Below are 21,170 nucleotides of genomic sequence, written 5' to 3' on the forward strand. Positions count from 1 at the left end.
CTCGATTCGCAACGCGTCCTACACGCAATTGACCTAATTTCCCCCCACACCCCCGTCCAGTAGCCAGCGATGTGCACTCCTCCCCAGCGAGTTGTTTCCTTCTCGACGTCGCGGTAATGGTCGCCGTTTAGCTTTGGTTCTGGTTTGCCGCCAGGATGCCAGCGGTCAGGATACGTACGTACTGCAGGATGTGCAGCTTGCCGCCTCGCAGGATGCACTTTACCCAATATTGTATTTCCAGCTTATATATTTTTTTCATTTTTTTCATTTTTCCCATGTGTTTGTTTCGAAAAATTCAAACCATCGGGGAGATGCCATGGAGGGGAGGTGCACTCGCCACTCTGCCAAAAAACAAATCCTTTAGCTCTTCCAAAAAGTAAATGCTTTACCTGTGCCGTAACACCATCCATTTGCCTTACCAAATACTCATCCCCTTTGGCCCACACACGAAAGCCGAGGGATTGAGGCTTTCGTAGCTCCACGAAAAATCCCCAAACCTCTCTCTCTGGTACGTAAAAAGCCAAATCCCCGTGTGCCTGCATTTCTGGTTTGTTTAGCATTTTATGCTTTCCATAATTAAGTTCATGTCGATGTGAACATTTTTGACATACACATGTTGGTAAGTACAACTTTTGGCTGGCTGGAAATGTTGCACATGGCTCAAAATTAATTTCATGGCAACACCCCACACCCGGAGAGCACACAGCCGCCACGACGAGGACAACACACACGAACACACACACACACACAGTCACACACACTCCAGTTTGTTGCGAGTTGAAAGAATGTTTCTAGAATGTGTTAATTAGGTGCATTGCCTGGATGGATTTTGCAGCTCTTAACTCGCAAAATGAACAGCATACGAGAATGGAATGGATGGGACTGGATGGGATTGGGCTTTCCTGATGATGAAGTGGCTGTAGCAATGCTGCTGCTGGGGGGAACTTGAACGAGAAGTGAACCTTGAACCAGGGGGAGAAAGTGGAGCAAGGTCGGGCACTGAAAGTGGCAGAATAAGTCAAATATAAACTGCATTCTGAGTAGGGAAGAAATTATAAGTACATAGCTGCGCGATATGGGAAGATTAACTGGTAGACTTAGTAAATTGAAAACCAATTTTCAACCTAAAATATGCCCGAATTTGTATCCTCCCACACCGCAATACTACACGTTGATTAAAGCCCCAATAGGGCAGAAATATTATGCAGATTTGAGGCATGTGTGTGCGAGAATTGAATTGAATTTCTGGCAATTAATCTTTTGAACTTGGTAAAGGAGATGGAATGAAAAGGATCCCCCATGCCCGGATGTCCGACTCCGAACGTGACTCCAATTACAACTGCAACTGCTGCATACCACAGCTCTGGTGATATTTAATGCCTGCTAAGTTCAGCAAGGTGAGTGTTTGTAGGAGGATGGATAGAGTTGCAGATGTGGGAGTGCTCAAGCGATGAGTACGAAGAAAATGTGGAGGTGCGGTATATACTTGTTTCAATATTTAATTCACTGTAATTCACGAGAGGCGCAAGGATCGTGAGAGCGAACGCGATCCATCTCAGAGAGATAACAGCTAACAGTGAGCTGTAAGCGGTAGCGGTAACAGGCTGTTAATCTGGGTTGTTAACAGCGCTGTTACTCTGCTCGTGCTGCCCTTAACAGTGAGTAATAATCTCTGTGATTACGAGGGAAACCAAACCAAACGATAAATTCTGACTTATATAAAGAGTTAAACTAAAATCTTACTGTTGCAAGGGAAAACTATAAATTGAACATAACTTGAGCAGCAGCCACTTAAGTTTCAGCCAATTACCGAAACCCATTACAGAGCCCTCAGCCATAAATGGCATCAAACCAAATCTATAATCAGAACTTAAATTTAAGTATAAATATACGCGTAGCCATAACCTGAATTGAACATTAAACCAAAACGGAAACCAGAACTGAAACTAAAACTAAAACTGAATTAATGTTCTAATCAAGTTTAACAACTTGGGCCATTACCCTTACCCCCTTACCCCCTTACCCTAACCGCCCCCCTTTGGCCCTGTCGACCAGCCGCTTTATGAGAAATGTGCAGAGACCCGCATAACTGGAGCATATTATATTGATTTATAAATTTTCGCAAATTCCGCACGAATCAGCAGCAAACACGAACGAACTTCTTATGAGGCAAACTTTTATGCCTCTCGCACATAATTTTGCAGCCTACAACTAACTATCTAAGAACGCTTGGAGCAACGGACAGAAGCAGAGCCAAAGCCATTGCCAGACCACCCACCCCACCCCACCATTCCAAGGCCGCTCTAATTGCATTTAATTAGCTGTTCGTCCTCTGCGTCTCTTCTCACTTGCAAAGTTGGCCCCATTTCCCTGGGCCACGTCCCCCCCATTGTTGATGTCCCCGTGAGAGTCCAAGGGTCTTCGCTGCCATCCCCGAAGAAGACGACAACGGCAACGGCAACGACTGCGACGAAAAGTTGACCGACATAAATTTCATTAATTAGTTGAAAATTTGCTCCGGCCCACAACCTTAGTGGGAGCAACAATTTTTGAAGATTTGCTAATGCCACTGGGGCCATTTGCTACGGCCCTCTGCGGTCATTAACCAAATGGGTTTATGGATGCATGATATGAGAGCCAAGAGTCGTGCCACTGCCACTGCCACTGCCACAGCGCTTGCTGCTGCCCCTGCTCCTGCCACTGCGCCTGCCTGAAGTCCGAATAATGAGCACTTATTGAGGGAATTTATCCGAAAGAAGATCAACCAGAGTTTTGTGGTCAAATATGAAAAGTCGTCCTGTTGCTGTAAATCCCTCTGTTATGCTGTGGCCACAAGTTTAACCCACTTGCAACCAATATTTGATGCTGCTCCGAGTTGCCTCGACCTCGAGACCCTTTGCTGTGGCTGCTGCCTGCCACCCGGATCGTAGACTGTGTGGACTCAAGTTGCAGGCGAAAGAAACTTGGCCAACTTTAAGCAGCCATCATCTTTAAGCCCCCCCCGTCCGCCCGTCTCCCCAGACAGGACTGGACAGGCGCTAGGCTACGATAAACAAACAAACTTGTCTAATATTCCACTTTCCTGCTTTATTTCCCCGCTTGCCACTTTCCTCAAGGATATACCGGATATAGTATAGCAAATTTCGGGAAGGAAACTCCGTTACGGCGATTGACAAATTCGGGGCGACGAGCAACGAGCCACCGGAGGATTGGCGAATGGGGGGATAAATCAATTGAAAAATATTAATGAATTATTTATGAGCTAAGACAGGACCGGCTCGGGTCTGGGAGCTCTTCTCAAATAAAACAAGAAAAAGGAAAAACCAGAAAAACCAGAAAAACCGAAAAAAACACCCATGGGGAATACCCCCCAAGCCGCAAGAGGAAATAACCACAGAGTAAAATAAAGAAGGAAAAGCTATAGCCAAAGCTAAAGCCAGAGAGCCCAAAAAGAAATAACTGTAGAAAAATTACGCTAGAGACTAATAAAACAAGATTATTGCGGTATAACCGCAGACAGTTGGTGGGAAAAGGGGAGGCAGAGAGAGTGAGAGAGAGTGAGAAAGAGTGAGAGAGAGAGAGAATGGCAGCTGGGGTGTTCGGGGGAAGCCCAGAGCTAGACAATGAGCCAGCCATAAATCAGTGGAACGCAGTGGCCAGACAGAGGCAACTGCATACAGTTTTTGGGGGGCAAGGGAATGTGGAATGGAAATTGTGGGAAATGGTTGGGGCCAGACTCCATCCCAAAAGCCAACTCGCACGCATTTAAGCAGTTTCCCAATCACGAGAAACGAGTATGATGATGATGTGCAAGATAATTACGCCAATATGGCCAGAACTATCCAGCTGGAAGCGTAGACAGACAAACAGACAGACAGACGACAGGCTTCTGCCTGGCAGACAGCCTGCCGGATGGACAGGAACAATGTGGATCTCTCTCTCGCTCTGGCAGCAGCACTGGAAAATGTTCGTGTAAATATTAAATATTGACCAGCTCGGAATGGTCGAGCTGCTGCTGGAGAGATGCATTCCGCATCGAGAATTGGAATTCAATTTCGTTTGACACGTTCAGGCAAATGCAGAGGAGCTTCCACAAGAGCTAAAGGCAATCACTTCGAATCACTCTGATAGATAGAGAGAGAGAGAGAGAGATGGTCAGTGGGGATAGCACGAGACAGCAGATATCGAAAGCGACGAGGTAGGCAGATACGGGGGAATACAGAGGGAGAGAGAGAGAGAATTGGCAAATATTGTCCGACCATAAATTGTGTGAAATTCCGTATAATTTCGCCAAATGTTCAACTCAAATTAAGAGGTAATATGTGCCAGGAACTTATTCGAGCGAGACTTAAAAATTCAAAGTTAATTTCAAATATTCAATAATTTATTTTAGTGAATATTCAATTTGTAAATGTATCTATAATTTTCAATTGAATAGTTGCTTTAATGGGGCGTTAATTTTTGTTATTGAAAATATCAACTCAATTTAAGCAGCTCTTCAAATCATAGAACAAAGTCTATGCCACTCAATAAATAAAGTGCAAATATTATTGATACGCGCAGGCAGCAATAGAGAAGTCAATAATTCAATAGAACAGACAATCATTTAATAGAAGAGTCAATAATTTAATTAAAAACGTCAATAATTTCATTTTCCTCTGGGCGTTGGCTTGTCAGGCTTGCTGGGACACAACGCTAACAATTAGCTTAAAGTTGCAGCTATTGATGTGAAAAAATGTGAATGTATAAAAATCTCACATTGCAATAGATAGGAAGAGTATTCTATGAGTGAATGCAACGAATTTCATTTAACTTTAATTAAGTGAGATATATATATATGATATCTCAGTTCTTTTTGATGCAGATAGCTTGTAGCTCAAGGTCACTACCATTCCCTTTTACTTTGCATCATGCGGCAGAAGTCAGGCCATCAGTCAAAGAAAATGTGGAAAACTTTCTTATTTTAAAATATATAAAAAGAAACTCTGAGATATGAATGCAATCAATCTTCTTTGATTGATTCAACTTTGATGTGTGACTAGTGGTTGTAGTATACGAGTTTGCTGACTTTTTGATTAGTTTCTCAGATATACAATCACACATATATATGATACAAAATATACAAATATAAATGGATGTGCATGTGTTGTATTTCATGTAAATTATCGATTTAAAATTGTTTCACTTTTTCACAAAAAAATATAAATATAAATAGATATAAAATCAATCCATCTGGGATTCACTTACACCAACTTAAATCCAAACTAGTTGGAAATACATCAACAATGTGTTGATTTTGCAATATTGCAATCATCCATCAAAATAAACATTCACTTATGTACGTACATATGTATGTGTGGATGTGTACATCCTGTTTAATAAATATTCCCATTCAGCTATAAATATTTTGTTGCGTACTAATGAAAAATGTGAAATATTTATGAAACACTTGGCTCAACAATTAATTATCATAAAACTGTTTTTACAATTTATGTTAAACTTTAAACGATCCATATTATACGTTGTCCATCGAACTGCATCCTCATAAATATAAAACAAAAAGCCCTTCGCTCGTCAGGCTATGTTTTTATGCACAAAATTAATTATTAACAAATTGTTGAGGGGAACAAAAATGAATTTCTCATGTTTCAGATGATGTTGCCTGCCTGCCTGCCCGCTGTTGCTGCTCTTGATGTTAATATTGTTGCTGGTGCTGCTGCTGATGCTGATGCTTCTGCTGTGGCCCGTTGTGTGCAATTTGTGTATAATACATTAAATGCAATTTGAACTATTAAAAGCATACTTTCAGCGCCATTCGCATGTCGGACATAACGGACGGACGGCGGCCATTTTAGCTATTTTCCACGCACGTTAACATAATTTGCATTGCTGTGAAATATTCCGGAAACAGCTAAAGTATGCAATACAAATTTTTGCCCCCACTCATATATTTCTCCGTGCTCTTTAAACATAAAACATAAAACATAAAAACGGTTAGCTATTGGTTGCGAAGCTCTTGATACCCTGGATGATCTAATTTACATTAATAGAGGTCCCATGATAGCTATGTGATGCGCTTTATGTATGTATGTGGTTTCCATTCAATATACATACTATATACCGCCTTCAGCCTGAACGAAAGCTGTGTGAGATGTATCAGGAAAAAACTTCAAGGAATTTACATACACAAATATGTAAATTTGTTTTCTCTGCATAGCAAACGAGTAATAATATTCATGGCAACTTTTCTATAGGGTATCAAAAAGGTTCAAGTAGCCTCTACACAGGAGTGAGAGAGAATGAGTAAGCGAGAGAGCGATTGAATGGATGACTGGTTGTGTGAGTGAAAGAGCCAGAGCACTTACCGTTATAGAATGGCCAGAGTAGCGGCTGCTGCTGCTGCTGCTGTTGTTGCTGCTGTTGTTGCTGCTGTTGTTCCTGTTGCTCTTGATGCCCCTGTTGTTGTAGTTGTTGCTGCATTATGCTAACAACTAACGCCATTATTATAATAACTGTACGCGTTGCTCTTGCTGCGGCTCTCCTCTTGGTGCCTGGTGCTCCCGCTCCCACTGCCGCTCCCTCTGCCACCTCCACTGCAGCTCCTACGCTTTCCTCTGCTACGCTGCCGTTGATGGCAGCTCTTTCTGTTGTTCTCTTCCTGCTTACGCCCGCTGCTACTGCTAGTGTTTTCGCTGTTGCTCTCTCTGCTGTTTTTGGTGCTGGTATTGCTGCTCTTGGTGCGACGTCGACGCCCGCAGCTTGGCCTGGGTTACGCTCGGCCTGGACGTCGACGTCGACGTCGTTGTCGGCGCCGCAGCGACGCAAAAATTCGCATAAATTTATATTGCAAATTTGTTTCCTTTCTTGTTGCTGGTGTTCCTGGTGCTGCTCCTGTTGTTGCCCCCGCCCCTGCTGCTGCTGCCCCTCCTGATGCCGCTGCTGCTTCTCCTGTTGTTTAACAATAACTATTGCCGCAGGCATCCAGCGAGATTTAATAGTTTTCGCCTGTCGTTGAGTTTTATTCGCCAGTTTTCAGATGATTTTCCCTGCTGCTGCATTTAAGTGCTGCCCGCTGCTATTGCTGTTTGCCTCGCTGATGCTGATGCTGCTGCTGCTGCTGCTGTGGCTAGTGTGGTTGGCACTGCTGCTAATGTTGCTGCTGCCGCAGTCGTGGGCGACTTTAGCAGCATAATGCGCCATTTGTTGGTTCTTTAGCTTTCGGCCTTGTTCCCGTTTTCACTTTCACTTAAATTCTTTCAATGGATTTTCAATTTGATTGTCAGGAATTGTGCCACACGGAAATGTTCTTTAATTCAAATCACGATGCTTAAAGCTGCAGAAACCAAGGGTACACTGATCCAAAAAAAAAAGAGATAATATGTAAGGGCTAATTCGATGCTTAATTGAGTGGCTGGGGAGCGAAAGAATAAAATCGAATGAAAGGGGGTAAATGGATTGGCCAGGCTCTAACAAGTAAAGCTCTTAGGATTGAGTGTTGTACACACACATACGCACTCGTATGTGTGTTTGGTACTCGCTTACAATTACAGTAGATTTACAATTCAAAATCCCATATCTGATTGTCAGAAATGCCTCGATTTTCCTTCGATTCGAAATCTAAAATCAGAACAAGGACAAATGTTCTTGGTTTCTATTTGTTTTTAGTTTTGTTTAGTTTTTTTTCCTATGTTTATTTTGCTCTTCTGGTTTTAATGTGGCGCTTACTTTAGCTTTGGCTCTTACGTAACTGTGCTTTTGAGCCGTCAATGAAATACGAGTCCGTTAAGGGTAGGGTCCCCATGGCAACCCACTAAAGACTGTTGCTGTAAGCAATACTCTTAGCTGCTGTTGCTGTTGTTGCTGCTGCTGCTGTTGTTGTAGTTATTGTGTCCTATAATGGCTTTGCTGCCATTTTACTTTCTCTTTTTTTTCTTGTTGTTTTTTTGTATGTAACAGTTCACTTAAACTTTATCTTTTACCAGTTACCGGCACAGAGCAAAAAAAAATGCATTAAGCCATCGCTTTCGGCTACGGAATGGCCTATACCCAACAGCAACATTGCTGATGGGAAAGTGAGGAAAATCTTAAGAAAGTTGGTGAAAATAATGAAGATTTAAGGGGAGAGACAAACCGTACTGTAGCCATGGTAAGCATACACCTAAATACATCAGGAAAATGTCTTAATTGGGAGACGGGAGACTTTCCATGGAAAAACATGTCACATATTTTCTTTAAGCTGCTTTTAAAACTTCTGTAGCAAAAAGGAGCACAATATACCCAATGAATATGGGTCGGCCACAAGCAGTAGCTCTAGCCCGAAGTATCCTAGAGGAAGAATTACCATAATATGCTTTTGCCCACTGCTGTATATGGCTTAGCAGTCGCTGCGGGACTTTTGTTGCTGTTTGTTGCCGCCTGCAGCAACATTGCTAATAAAAGCTTCGACAACAACCAAAATCTGTCAGAGATTAAAGCTTTAAAAAGTTCACGCTCCGGCTTTATGCATGGCATACTAATTCTCAGTCTAATATGCTTTTTATGCCTGCTGGGTATGGCTTAGTTGCTGCTTGGGAATGCTTTTGCTGCTGCCTCCTTCTGCTGCTGCTGCTGCTGCTGCTGTTGTCGTTGTCGTTGCCTTTGCCTGTTGCTGCTGCTGTTGCATCAACACTTTTGCTTTCGCCTGGCACTGAATGCCAAAGTTTCAACCTTTCAGTTTTGCCATTTTAGCTGCCACTTTCCCTGCACCTCACTCTGTTTTACTGCAACATACCGCGCTCAGCCCCCCCCCCTCAGCCCACACTTCGACAGCCAGAAATGGCAGGAGAGTCCATTTCTCTGTTTGTGTCTCTTTCTTAGTTTCCCTTTTGGCCGTCAGTTTACGTAGCTATTTTTCCATCGTACTGCTCCTGCAGTACTGCCGCCTGCAGGCACCCATGCCCATGCCCAGCCCCAGCCCCATCCCCATCCCCATACCATCCTGTCCATTTGCTGTTAGTCTAATTTAATTGCATTCGTGGCTCGTTCTGTTGCTCATTGTTGCCACGTTACGTATACATAGTAGTAGGAGGCAACAGGAGGCAGAGAATGGAGAGCTTTCGAGTGAGATTCCATTGGGGTGTGCAACGTTTCGTTTTTTTTTTGTGCACCCTGACCTGCCCTTTGTCCTTGTTATGCATTGTTTTGTTATCCTCTTAATCCTTATCAGTTGCAATTCCAGTGAAACAGAATAAACAACAAAAACAACAAAACCAACAAAAAGAAAAAAGAAAAAATTCGACAAAAACCTGAAAAAAGAACAACAAAAAAATATTTCAAAACTAACTAAAACTACCGAAGCTCTTGATACCCTGGCAAAAATTCCGTACGTTGAGAGTCGCTGAGATTTATTTATACGATTTTTTTTTGATCTAGTTCAGATATCCTCTCGAAATACGAACTTTTCTGATTGAAATTTGTATTTTTTATGTTCGCTTCAATGAAAACAAAATCTGTGGATATATTTGCAGATTTTGGTAGTTCTCAGGGACTATTTTTCACGCAAAAACAAACCAAGAGAAATTGCAATTCACTGATATAAAGTACTTTGTGGAGCGCTGCTTTTTGCACTGTATTAAAAACAAAAATCAAACGAGAAAAATCGCAATACCCTCTTCAAGGGTATTAAAATCAAACATGGCATAGCTGAGCGTTTTTGCTGACCCTGTTTTGTGTGGGCCACACTTTTACTTTTAGTTTTATTCGCAACAGCAACAGCAAGGTGAACGATTTATCGAATGGTGGCGGTCTGTGGTTTACGCTCTCTCTCTGTCTTTGCTAGCGCCCTCTCGTTCGCTCTTTAAACAAACTGTTGTAATTAATGATACAGAAAATGAAATTCAACACACTCGGAAAAACTTTGCCATAGATTTATTGCCTTGCACTTGAACCGAGCCAGCCATAAATAAATGGTGCCTGAAAATGGGTCTCAGGCTGCTCCTGATTAGCCGAGAGCGTGTTGGTTTTCCTCCAGGTAATTGTAATTGCTGCGGAGTGGGCTTATCCAATTGAATTGTTGGTCATAGCACTTACTCCTCCCAAGGAGTCAGGAGATAGGGATAGAACCAAGGTATGTGGTAACTATTTACAAAAGGCAAAACTTAAGCCACAAGAGATTAAAGGTAATAGTTTGCAAAGCAGAAGAGATTACATCCCACAGAATTACTTTATTCAAATGCCAGAAATGGATTCCCTTTTGCTGAATCTCAAGAATTATTAAAAAAAACTCTTCTCAAATATTTTGAACATTAATCAAGCGATTTAATAGCGCGGTTATATGCTCTCAAACTCAAATTTTAACAAAAAAAGACCCACGAAAATATCTGATATCAAATTCTATAGCCAAATATTAATTATACCAACTATCATTAATTACGAAACTAAATTGACATGATATGCGAAAAGTTCTTATCTCCTGTTATACCCTACAATGTGGGTGAAAGACCACGCTCAAAGTGAAAAGGCATTCAAAAGACTCGCTGTAATGTGCCTCAAAAGGATGACAACTTTTTTCGGTTGCACAAAGTTCATGAAATTGCTTGGAAAAAAAAGAGTTAAGCAAAGGAGAAAAGCAAAGAGCAGAAAGAAGAATGAAATACATAAAACGCAAAGGAGATAATGGAAAGTTTTTTTCTGAATGAAGAGCGGAAGCTTAACCCTGAACTATTTTTCATTTAAAACATTTGCTAACAAAAAGAAAGCCTTTACTCGCTGCTCGTTATTATACTCTCTTTAAGCATACAATATTATTTACATTAAAGGATTAAGTTTGCTGGTATCGTTCGCTGCATTAATAGGGAATCATCCAAAAATGTTCAAAACAATTAAAACTTTTTGGCTAAAAAAAGTTGTTAGCAGTGTAATATTTTTCTGGAATAAGGATATCATACCAAGGAGAGCAAAAAGTGCTCAAAGATAGTTTTAAAATAAAATAAAAATGAAAATACGCTGCTTTATTTTCTTTGAATATTAAAATAGAATATCGAAACCTAATGTCAAAAAATCCAGCAAAATATAAAATTAGTTTGTGTATTTAATGTTTCTTAAAGAGCAGCGAAAACTTTACTCTACATAAACTATTTTTAGATGGCGAAAAATCCGCAGCCAAGGAAACGAAAAATTTCCCATGATTTCCCACAGCTTTTATGTTCAATGCACAGACCGCAGGGAGTCAATCAATAAAATTCCTTTTAATATTGAAGAAGAAAAAAAACGCACAAGCACCTGTTCGGGCAGTCATAAAAAATGAGCTCCAAAAACGATACGAATAATGATTCATAAAAATAACAACCTTTTTGTGGAAAACAGTTTATAAAATTGAATTGTTTGGAATGGAATAGAAAGCAATGGAAACAGCTTCAATTTAAGCGTTGAACCTTTAACCAAAAATGAAAGATAGTTTCAGGTGGGGAAACTTCAGTCGCTCTTCGTTGGATAAGTTATGAAGACCACTGCCAAAAATAAAACTTACTTTGGCCAAGCATTTTCACCTGCCCGCCCAGTCGTATTCCCCATGGGGAGACTCCCGAGAGTCAATCAATAAAGTTCCCTTTAATAGTACCTGCCCAGGCAGTCGTAAAAAACGTTCCAAAAACGATATGAAATATATTCTTCATAAAGATTAAAACCAGCTTCTTTTTCGTATGTGCGTGTGCGTCTTGTCCCTGTGGCAGATGCAGCAGCAGCAGCAGTAGCAGGAATTTTCCACAGAGCAGAGCGGCCGTGCTCAGCCTGGCAACATTTTATTATCCTTGGATGCCGAGGCACACAGACCACAAAGTGTGCGGGCAACAGCTTGGGGGAAGCCTTATGCAGGATACCTATGTGCGGAGCCCTAGCATATTCCAAGTCAGAGTCAGGGAGTCAGGGAGTCGGGAGTCTATGGGTAAGCGGATTTCCCCAGATGAAGGAACCAAGGGGAACCAAGGCACACCAACAAGGAGCCAGCAGCACCCAGGACTGTCTGTCAATAAGCCTTATTCTACAAGATTTCATCTCTCATACCCGTATGAGAATGTGTGGTATATGTCCTTGTCCTTGTCGTTGTTCCCCCTCTTTAGGCTGATGGTGAGGTTGCGTGTGCTTTTGTGCTTGCCAAAGCTTTTCACAGGCGCGTGTTTATGAATTATTAGCATAAACAATCACACAGATGCTCACAAACACTCACAGACAGACGGCCCACATAGCAGCATGTGGGGGGGGGCACTGTACAAATTTTGATTAAATGTAATGCGCTCAAAGCGCATTCACAGTTTCGATTGAATTATTAATGGGCCGAGCTGAGCCGAGCGGAGCCGGGCTGGGACTGGGACTGGCTCATTAGCCAGAAAGTAGCCGAAAACTGGCCACCAACAATTATGTCCATTATTCAGAACCATATCCCTGGCTTGTCCTCTCTGCGCTAAGCCTTCAATGGGCTCAGCCCTGCTCATATTATGTGTGTTCACACTCCATTAGTGATCGAACTACGTGGCGTAAAATTCATGCAGCATTTTGGGTGCTTAAATTCTTTGGCTTAAATTTTGCGTGCGGTTATTCCTGCCCCCTTGAGATGGAAAGCAACTTTTACCCTTGAGGGTAGAAGGAGCATCAACGATGCAAAGAAAAAAAGCATTTCCCTTTTTTTACATTATTTATTCGACCCTTGACAGCCTTTTCATATATATTTCATACTCTTTTTTTTTTGTATTTTACATTTTCATCTTCGTGCTGAAGCATTTTAATTTTCAACGAGAAAACTTCGCTGTAAAAAGGAAGCGGCAAGAAGAGACCGACCTGGCCCTCAGCATGGGCTTGGGCTAACCTTCGAGGAGAGCTTTGTGTCAGTGGCAAGTTTGATTGATTGGTGGCAGGACAAGGAGCCAGAGAAAACAACCAGCAAGCCAGCCAACCAGCAACCGCCCAAAAGTCAGGTGAATAGTCAGGTGTCAATCGTAAGCCGCTTTCGAAGGGTCTTCTGCCGAAAAACAAAAGCAGAACAAAGGCTTTTCCGTGACATTTTCAAGATGCATGGCCATGTAAATGAGATTGTTGTCAGCCTGGTACTGCTGGCTGCTGGCTACTGGCTGCTGGCACTGGTACTGCTACCAGCGTACGTATTGCCTGCCATTTTTAATTGGCTTATAAGTCAAGAGCCGTAAAATGGAATTATTGCCAAGCCGCGGAGGGCGGGCGACAGGCGACAGGCGACCAGCAAACAATTCGTTGTTTGGGTAATTGCCAAAGTGTGTTTAAAAATGCTTAAATTCTGTTTGCCTAATTAAACCAGAGATTTTCATGAAAAGTACATCAGAAAAGAGTTCCCTGGAAATGTTGTAATTTCTCTTTTTAAGCTCATTTCATTGGAAACTTCTGAAGGGTTTCGTTTGTAATTTCATTGACATATTTAAAATTGTTTGGAAAAATTCCTTAAGTTCATTTTTGTTTTCATTCCGGAATGTTTTACGGCGAAATATTTAATTAGGATTGTGCTGTTTGAGTGACTTAAAAGTGCTTCAAATTTAATTTAAAATTGAGGAATATTCGCAGTCACATTTAATGGAATGTGCTGTGCTGAAAGGTTTCTCTTTCATTGGCATATGTCAGGTGGAATTGTTGAATTTACATTTTGTTCAGCTTAAAAGTTTTATTGGTGTATTTTTGATTTAAAAAGTGCCCAAAAGCTGCGTTTACTGTGCCTAAAAAGCTGTCTCTAATCAACATTAAATTGAAGCCATTATAGAGCAGAGAAAAACCTTCGAAGGCCCTATCTTTCATGGCCATATTGCAAGTTTTTGAATAGTTGCAACTCTTTTTGTTGGCTCAGCTTAAAAGTGTGCTATGAAAAATTTAATTATGTTTCACTTTGAGTCCTGAAAGTGTTTGAAACCAACCAACATTTGCGGTGCTCAAACACAGACTGCAGCTACAGTTTGGTGTAGCACTTTGCCAGCAAGCTAATCCATGGTCTGTCCTCTCTCCCTGCTCCCTGCTTCGCCCCGCTCCGCCCCGCACCCTAACCGCTCAGCAAACCAAACAAACCGGAACCAAAGCCAGAGCCAGAACACTTTTCTGCACTTGTTTACGGCCCAAAGCGGCGGCATTAAAGCCATGCCATCAACGTGGAAGCTTCATTGCATGTTTGGGCCACATTTTGGCCTAGGCCTAGAGCGCACACACACACACACACACACTTACTCTCCATTACACTCACACGTATGGCAAAGGGGCCAAAAGTAAATTGCTTGACGATTTTCGCGTCATTTTTCTGGCCTCCGCTGGGGCATAACCCCAGCACTTGCACACCGCATGCTGTCTGCACGGTTGGCTGGGCATAAATCACACCAAAGTAGGAATAAATGTTCAATGTTTGTTTGAATGGGGATTTACCACATTTTTAGTTGCATGCTATGCTCCGCATACTTCTAACCATAACTAGGGTTGAGAGCGGGACAGAGGTGTTGTTTGTGATTGGTTTGGGGGGGTTTTTTTTGGGTGCCTTGCAATCGACAGTTTATTTATTCATTTTGACAGTTTTATGGACACGCACGAACGAATCACCGATTAGGGTGCTTAATTTCATGGTTAATCCGCTACAAATGTCATCTGTCAATGCGATATAAATACAAACAATATACAATATACAATGGCTTAGAGTAATACCCACACACACACACAAGCACACACTCTATTGACTATAGCACACACCCCACAGCAATCCACTGTAAGCCGCTAATTGCAGTTGCATGTCTGTTGTATCTTAAATATGCAGAAATCCAGGCGTAAATTTGTCAATTGACAATTGACAATTGGAATTGGTATTCTATGCGGCTGACATTTGACACAGTTCGTTATTGTTGTATGTTTGTTGATTGACAATGACAGCGGCGCCAGTTGATGATTGAGGCGGAAGCAAAGGGAGTGGAAGGGGGGGAAATGTTGTTGGCCATGTTTTGTGGCACCCTTACACACACACCCTTACACCCACACGCACTCGTGCAAACAGCTACACGACACAAAAAACACTGATGGAAGGGAAGGGAAGGGAAGGAGAGACACAACACAATTGATGACAATCGACATTGTTCATGAATATTTAAATTCCTATTGTTGTTTAGGCTGCGGTTGGTTACCCGCACTGCGAAAACCCTTTTGCTCTTATTGCCAAAAAAAACTTCTCCTCCGCTCTACTCCACTGCTAACCACTAACCCGGCCCCGGCCACGGTCCCGGCCCCGGCTCTTCGTTTATTTCGTTAACGCGTTTGCCGTTGGTTTTCCTTCTGTGCTGCTGGGACGGCTCGGCTGTTAAATTACGTTCTGCTGATGGAAAACTCGCGTTTATTTTTGGGGTCTGGTCTCGCCATTTACCGTTCGTTCTCTTGGCACGTGTCGCACTTCCGCAGCCCCTGAATGCCGTTACAATACTGCTTGCACGAGGTTATGGTCGGAGATCGCGAAGTCTCCCTTCTTCGAGGCACGCTACATTGTACGAGGCGGCACGAACACCGCACCGGACCCCCAACGAGGACTCGCACACCAAGCAACAGAGCCGAAGTCATGTCTGAGCTTTTGTGCGGAGACGAGACTTTTTCGCCGCACTCCGAATGTGAGTGAAAGCTGCGCCAAGAGACGACAGGGGAAATAAAAACATTCCCCTGATGTGGGTGGAGCTTTAGGGGGGTTGAATATATTTAACATTCAACTGCTGACACTTTCAGGGGTAAGGTAAACATTTTCTTTTGGCTTTTCATTAGTTCTGCAATTTATTTTATAATGTTAAAGCGTTCTACTATTTACATATGATGCTTACACGCATTACTGCTTGATTCTTTCTTTGTTTAGTCGCTCTTAACTTTAATGCACATTAATGTGAATTTTTTATTTTATTTTATTATTTATTTATTATTTTTATTTATTATTATTTTATTTTATTATATAATATATATAATATATATATAATATATAAATAATAATACCGATTTATTATTTTTTATATCCGAAATCAAACATGGGTCCACCGGGAACTGAGTAGCTCATTTCGGGCGTGTACCCGTCTACTGCTCCCTGACCAGCTAGGGGCGTTTAATGACTCATTAAAAATAATTTAAATTCCCTCTTTTGGCTCCACTTACCAGCTCAAAGTTGTCAGCCTGATCCTTGGAGCTGGGGCGCTGCCGCTTCAACTTGATGGTCCGCTCCAGGGGCACGTAGTAGTAGGCGTCCGTGAATCTGGTCACCGCCAGTAGCTCCCCGCGCTCATTGCTCTCCGCAGTGTGGTCCACCGTGAAGCGCTGATCCGAGACAAAGGTACGCGACCCTCCGAAGGGACTCAGAGCTCGACTTGGGTCGGCCACAAAGTTCACTATGGAGGCGCCACAATCGCGCATGACTGTCTGCGTGGAAACTGCCCTTGGGGCCACATCGAAGTGAATATCCACAAAATTATTTCCGGTCTGCTCCTCGTCTGGGAGCAGGTCAAACTCCGCCACCAGATGGACATTTTTCTTTGGTTTGGGCGCCACCTGAACGTCCTCAAAGGTCTGGTTGATCAGCCGTGTCTGCTCCTCCTGGCTGAGAGCCTCCAACTCCTTGGACTCCTGCCCCTCCGCTGGTCGAGTTTTTAGGGGCGCGCGTGGGCGTGGCACCGGGTCTCGTTCCTTGGCGAACATTTGGGCACACTCCCTGTCGCGGCTGGGCGTGGCCCCGATGTCCGCCAGCAGATCAGCCTCCTCGGGATTCAGTTGCTTCTTCTTCAAGCGCCGTCTGCCGAACTTGCGAGTGATCAGATCCACATCCAGGATATCCTCCAGCCCCTCGAAGTGGTGGTCGTACTGGGCCTCCACCTCCGGGAAGGTGACAATTTCCTTGGCGTACTCTTCGAGGGCTTTGCCGCAAGGCAGAAACTTAAGGCCCTCGTCGGGATCTGGCAAACTGACTCGGTACACCGCCGTAGAGATGAAATGATTCCTAATGCAGATAAGCGTAGATAAGCATAGATTATATATCGGATCATCCTGCACAATTTTCTACTTACTCTTTGGCAATTTTCCTCTTGGGTTTTTCCGTTTTTTTAGGAGACATTTTTGTCGCTTTTTTTGCTTTTCCGCTGCTTTGTCAAGAGTTTTTCTAGCTTAGTTTTCTTTCCTATTGCCGTCTGATAGTTGACAGGGGAACGTAGTGTTGGTCAAGAGATTATTGTATCCCTATATTAAACGCCATATTGTATAGATGGAAGCATGCGATACACATAATAGTATTTTTATATCCCAGTACTCAGACGATATACGTTTAGCATAGTTTAAGACAGGAGATAATTTTGGCATAAAACCAATAAGAAATCACTATTTTGAGCTGTTAATGCTTTCTCGTTAGGTGACACTGGACTTAATATTTAAATATTTAAAATACCTTAAACTGTTGCAATATAGTCTAAAAAAACTACCCTTCTTGAATTTCCTTTTGGGGATATTTCAAAAGTTTATATTCCCTGATTCAACTGCTTGAACTTACGAACTAAATGGCAGCTTGAATTTCCCTTTAATTTCATATGTCCCTTTTTCGATGTTTTCTATGGTGCATTTTAGTATCAAAACTGCTTGATTTTGCCCAACGTTCACTGCTTGCTTTTAGTGCCAAAACATCCCTTATATGTATATATTGCCCGCCAGATAATATCCCTTGATGGTATGCTGTATAATGTTATGCTGATTTTGTTAACAGACTGTAAGAATCGACTGTTAAGGCTGCACCTAACATTTTCCATATATGTATGTAATATGTAATATTATGAGCTTTTGGTTGGGGTATTATTTCCCCTTCAAATTTTGGCATTCGGAGTAAATAATTCTTAAAAAATGTTTTACGATACATTTTAAAATTTAATATGTTTAAAAGCTTAAACTTATACATTTGTATATGTATAAAAAAAATATAATAATAAAATCAACATAAATATCACTTTATGGTTCATTATGATTATTCAATTAAAGAAAACATTTCCGCTAATTTAATTAGCATTTTGTTGTGAATAATAATTCTGTCGTTTAATAAACGTGCATTGGGAGTAGCTGAATAATTGAGGTGTGCCCCAAAATGTCCATGAACTTGTTATGTATTTTTGTGTGACAAAATCAAAATGCTTATGCACTAAATATTTGATAATTGATTGCATTTAGAGCTTAATCAATTTAAACCACCAATTTGCGTTGAGGTGTTCATGCATACATATACATACATTCACAGGCACATACATATAAAGATATGTAGATAACTAACATATGTACATATGTACTACTACCTCCATAAATATTCCACCCCACCCACTTTCTACACTTCCATTCCCTCGCATCCCTTTCTACACGTACTCCTATCCATCTCCCATCATTCCATTGACATTTGCCATTCGTCAGAGTGAAAGTCCCGCTATCTCCTCGCTCGTTCCGCGGTTGATGCTACTGTCATGTACCTTCCCAGCACCACCACTCACACTCACACTCACACTCCTGCCGCTGCCGCTGCCGCCACCACTACCCACTTTCACTCTCTATCTCGCTCTCCCTCAAGGTGAACTCAATTGAATTCTCAACATTTGCACATCAATTATTTCACAAGTGAGCTTTTTTTATGGCGCCAATGCGGAACATAGAAAAAAATTGCACTGAAAAAACTGCTCAAAAAAAAAGGGGGGTGAAAAAAAGTGAAATAAATCCTGACGTTGCCGTCGGTGGAAATCAGTGAGCCAAACACTTCAGTGGCTCCTGGATGCAGCCTGCAGACATATCCATGCTCATCCTTCTGCTGATGATCATGGACCCCATCTCCTAGTCATGCCACTGCCACATCTCTGGATGCAACTCCCTCTACATTGCCTCACCTGCTCCATCTTCGTCCCACACTTCAACCTGGCGCTGGCACACCATTGCCATGCACTCTACTGCATAACAGATTCAATGTCAAAAATTTGACAAACTCAACACCAAGCGAAACCCAAAACAAGAACATTAAACCAAGAACAACAGCAAATTTTCCAGAGATTTTCGCTGACGAATTTGTGGCAGGTTCATAAATCCACGAGACCAGCAACTAGCAGGAGCAAGAAGCATCGCCATAGCGAACAAGCAAACAACAACAAGAAAATGCATTAAAAAATCATACAAAACAAAAAACAAAACAAAACAAAAAAGTAGCCAAACAATCGCATGACTAAAAAAAAGTTAGAAAGAAAACTGCAGATGATGGCTAAAGCAAAAACTTGCATACACTTTCAGATCGAAGCAAAAGAAATAACGAATTTTATTTCGAAATAAAAAAAAAGATAATGCATCTGAATAGTTTGAAAGTTTTTGATTATGTCAAATAATTGTCATACATTTTCTAAACTTAAAGAGAACACTATTAGACTTAGACTATTACTATTCTGAATAACAAAAATAATTAAATAAATAAATAAAGAGAACGCTTAGTTTAGTATACAAAATCAGGATTTTTTTCATATGATAGCTTGATGTTAATATTCAGATATAGAACTTTTAGAGCTTCCATACAATCATTTGCTTGGATTATTTAGAAAACCAATCATATTTTATGATTATTTAATGTATTCAGTTTACACAAAAATATTTAGCTGACAAGCAGAAAGCCACATCTATTTTTGTTACGCAATACTAAAAATCAATATATGTCTAGTACATATATTTTTTAACGTTGAGTCACTCTCTTTCCGAGTTATAATCTTTCTCACAAAAATACGTTTATATAATTATAATATCATTTTCAAAGTGTATCTAAGGAAAGAATAATATGTCATAAAAAAGTAAAATTTTTGGCGCCAAAAACTAACAGAGAAAGAGACAGTAGAACGAGAGAACGCGCGAAAGCGAGAGCCAGCCAAAAGAAAGCGCGAGGAAAAATGCCAAACAAATCGTAGCAGTGGAAACCCAACACAGAAGTCGCCTTCAAAAATTTATTCAGTCAGCGTCGAAGTTCATTTGAGTGTCATAAATCAGTGGTACTCCCAGCAGCTGAACCCACCCACTAAAAACCACCCACGGAAGTGGGCATAGCGAGAGGTGGGGTGGCAGTGGATGGGGGTGGGGTGTAAGATGGGGAATACAGCGAGCGGGGCATATAAATGACAACTTTGACTATTGGCTGCCATTGCACGTACAACAAACTGCAGCTTGGGCACGATTCAACTACGTAGATGTTGCCATGGCCCTGGCATATTTGTGCAGCAGGAGCACAGGATGAGCACAGACGAGTGGGGGGAACAGAGGAGCAGGGAAGCAGGAGGGGCAGGAGCAGGAGCAGGAGCCGTAGCAAAGGAAAATATTTTCGAAATCGTTGGAGCCAAATGTCAGGAGAAATCTTTGCCAGAGCACATACACAAAAACATTCCTTAAGCGGGTGGCGAGACAGAGAGAGAGAGAAAAAGTGGAGCGAAGGAACGTGAAGGAAAAACCATTTCCCCCATCGACTTTATAAAACATTTTCTTCGTTATAAATCAATTTGAATTGCGCGAGCAGCTTAAACGACAAACGATTTGGACGACCAGAAACAGCAACCAGCAAAAAAAAAAAGCCAAAAAACTCCCCAGAAGCAGAAGCTGAACCAAACCAAAGAATCAGACCAAGCCCAGACCAAACCAGAAAACCAGAGAGTGGGAGAGGGGTTCTAGTTCCCCACAGCCCAAAAAACCAGGGTATGCGTTAAAGCAGAAAATTCTGTTTATTTAGGCAATTTGTTGGGAGAACACTGCTCCACTGGCTACTGTGAAAAGGCGAATTTGAAAGTGGTGGTGGGGCAGCTAAAAGGCCAAGAGTTTGCTTAGAATATTTTGAAAGATTACAAATATCCTTAGCTCATTAAATTAAATAATGTTTGTACTTAACAATGAAGTTCGAGCTTAATGATTTATAGTGACAGCCTCTTTAGGGCTCATATTTCTTGTTCTGTTCTGTTGTGTGCTGCTTCAGCCAGGACGACACATTTATTAATCTAAGTCCATAAATAAATCTACATATGTGGATACTTGCTGTGGCTGCTAATTATGAATAAATTACTCATATTAAATTATCAACAAATTATTACACTTAACAGGTTTTACAACAATTTATTCATGATTCTGTAATTTGCATACATTTTCATGACTCATAT

The 21,170-nt window shown here is 41.6% G+C and overlaps 2 protein-coding genes across 2 annotated transcripts in view; both read right to left on the reverse strand.

The window, feature by feature from the left end:
• LOC111077200 overlaps positions 1–6,915 on the reverse strand; it is a 55,554-nt gene extending 48,639 nt beyond the window's left edge. Inside the window, exon 1 of the mRNA XM_041593890.1 lies at positions 6,366–6,915. Within this exon, the coding sequence (XP_041449824.1) occupies positions 6,366–6,501 (136 nt within the window). The 5' untranslated portion in view covers positions 6,502–6,915. The remainder of the gene's footprint in view (positions 1–6,365) is intronic.
• A 9,153-nt stretch (positions 6,916–16,068) lies between these two features.
• Positions 16,069–17,095, reverse strand: LOC111077173. The gene is made up of 3 exons (XM_022371337.2): positions 17,049–17,095; positions 16,147–16,981; positions 16,069–16,086 (listed from the first exon to the last, which is right to left on the reverse strand). Exons 1-3 carry the CDS (start codon positions 17,093–17,095, stop codon positions 16,069–16,071), a joined length of 900 nt encoding a protein of 299 aa, XP_022227029.2.
• Positions 17,096–21,170: the final 4,075 nt, after the last annotated feature.

Source organism: Drosophila obscura, unplaced genomic scaffold, assembly GCF_018151105.1.
Source record: "Drosophila obscura isolate BZ-5 IFL unplaced genomic scaffold, ASM1815110v1 contig_200, whole genome shotgun sequence".
Classification (NCBI taxonomy): domain Eukaryota; kingdom Metazoa; phylum Arthropoda; class Insecta; order Diptera; family Drosophilidae; genus Drosophila; species Drosophila obscura.

Excerpts from the sequence above, each read along its gene's own strand:
- LOC111077173 (XM_022371337.2), bottom strand. The coding sequence starts at position 17,095 with ATGTCTCCTAAAAAAACGGAAAAACCCAAGAGGAAAATTGCCAAAGA. Across the intron at positions 16,982-17,048 it reads AAGAGGAAAATTGCCAAAGA|GAATCATTTCATCTCTACGG; the intron begins GTAAGTAGAAAA and ends TATCTGCATTAG.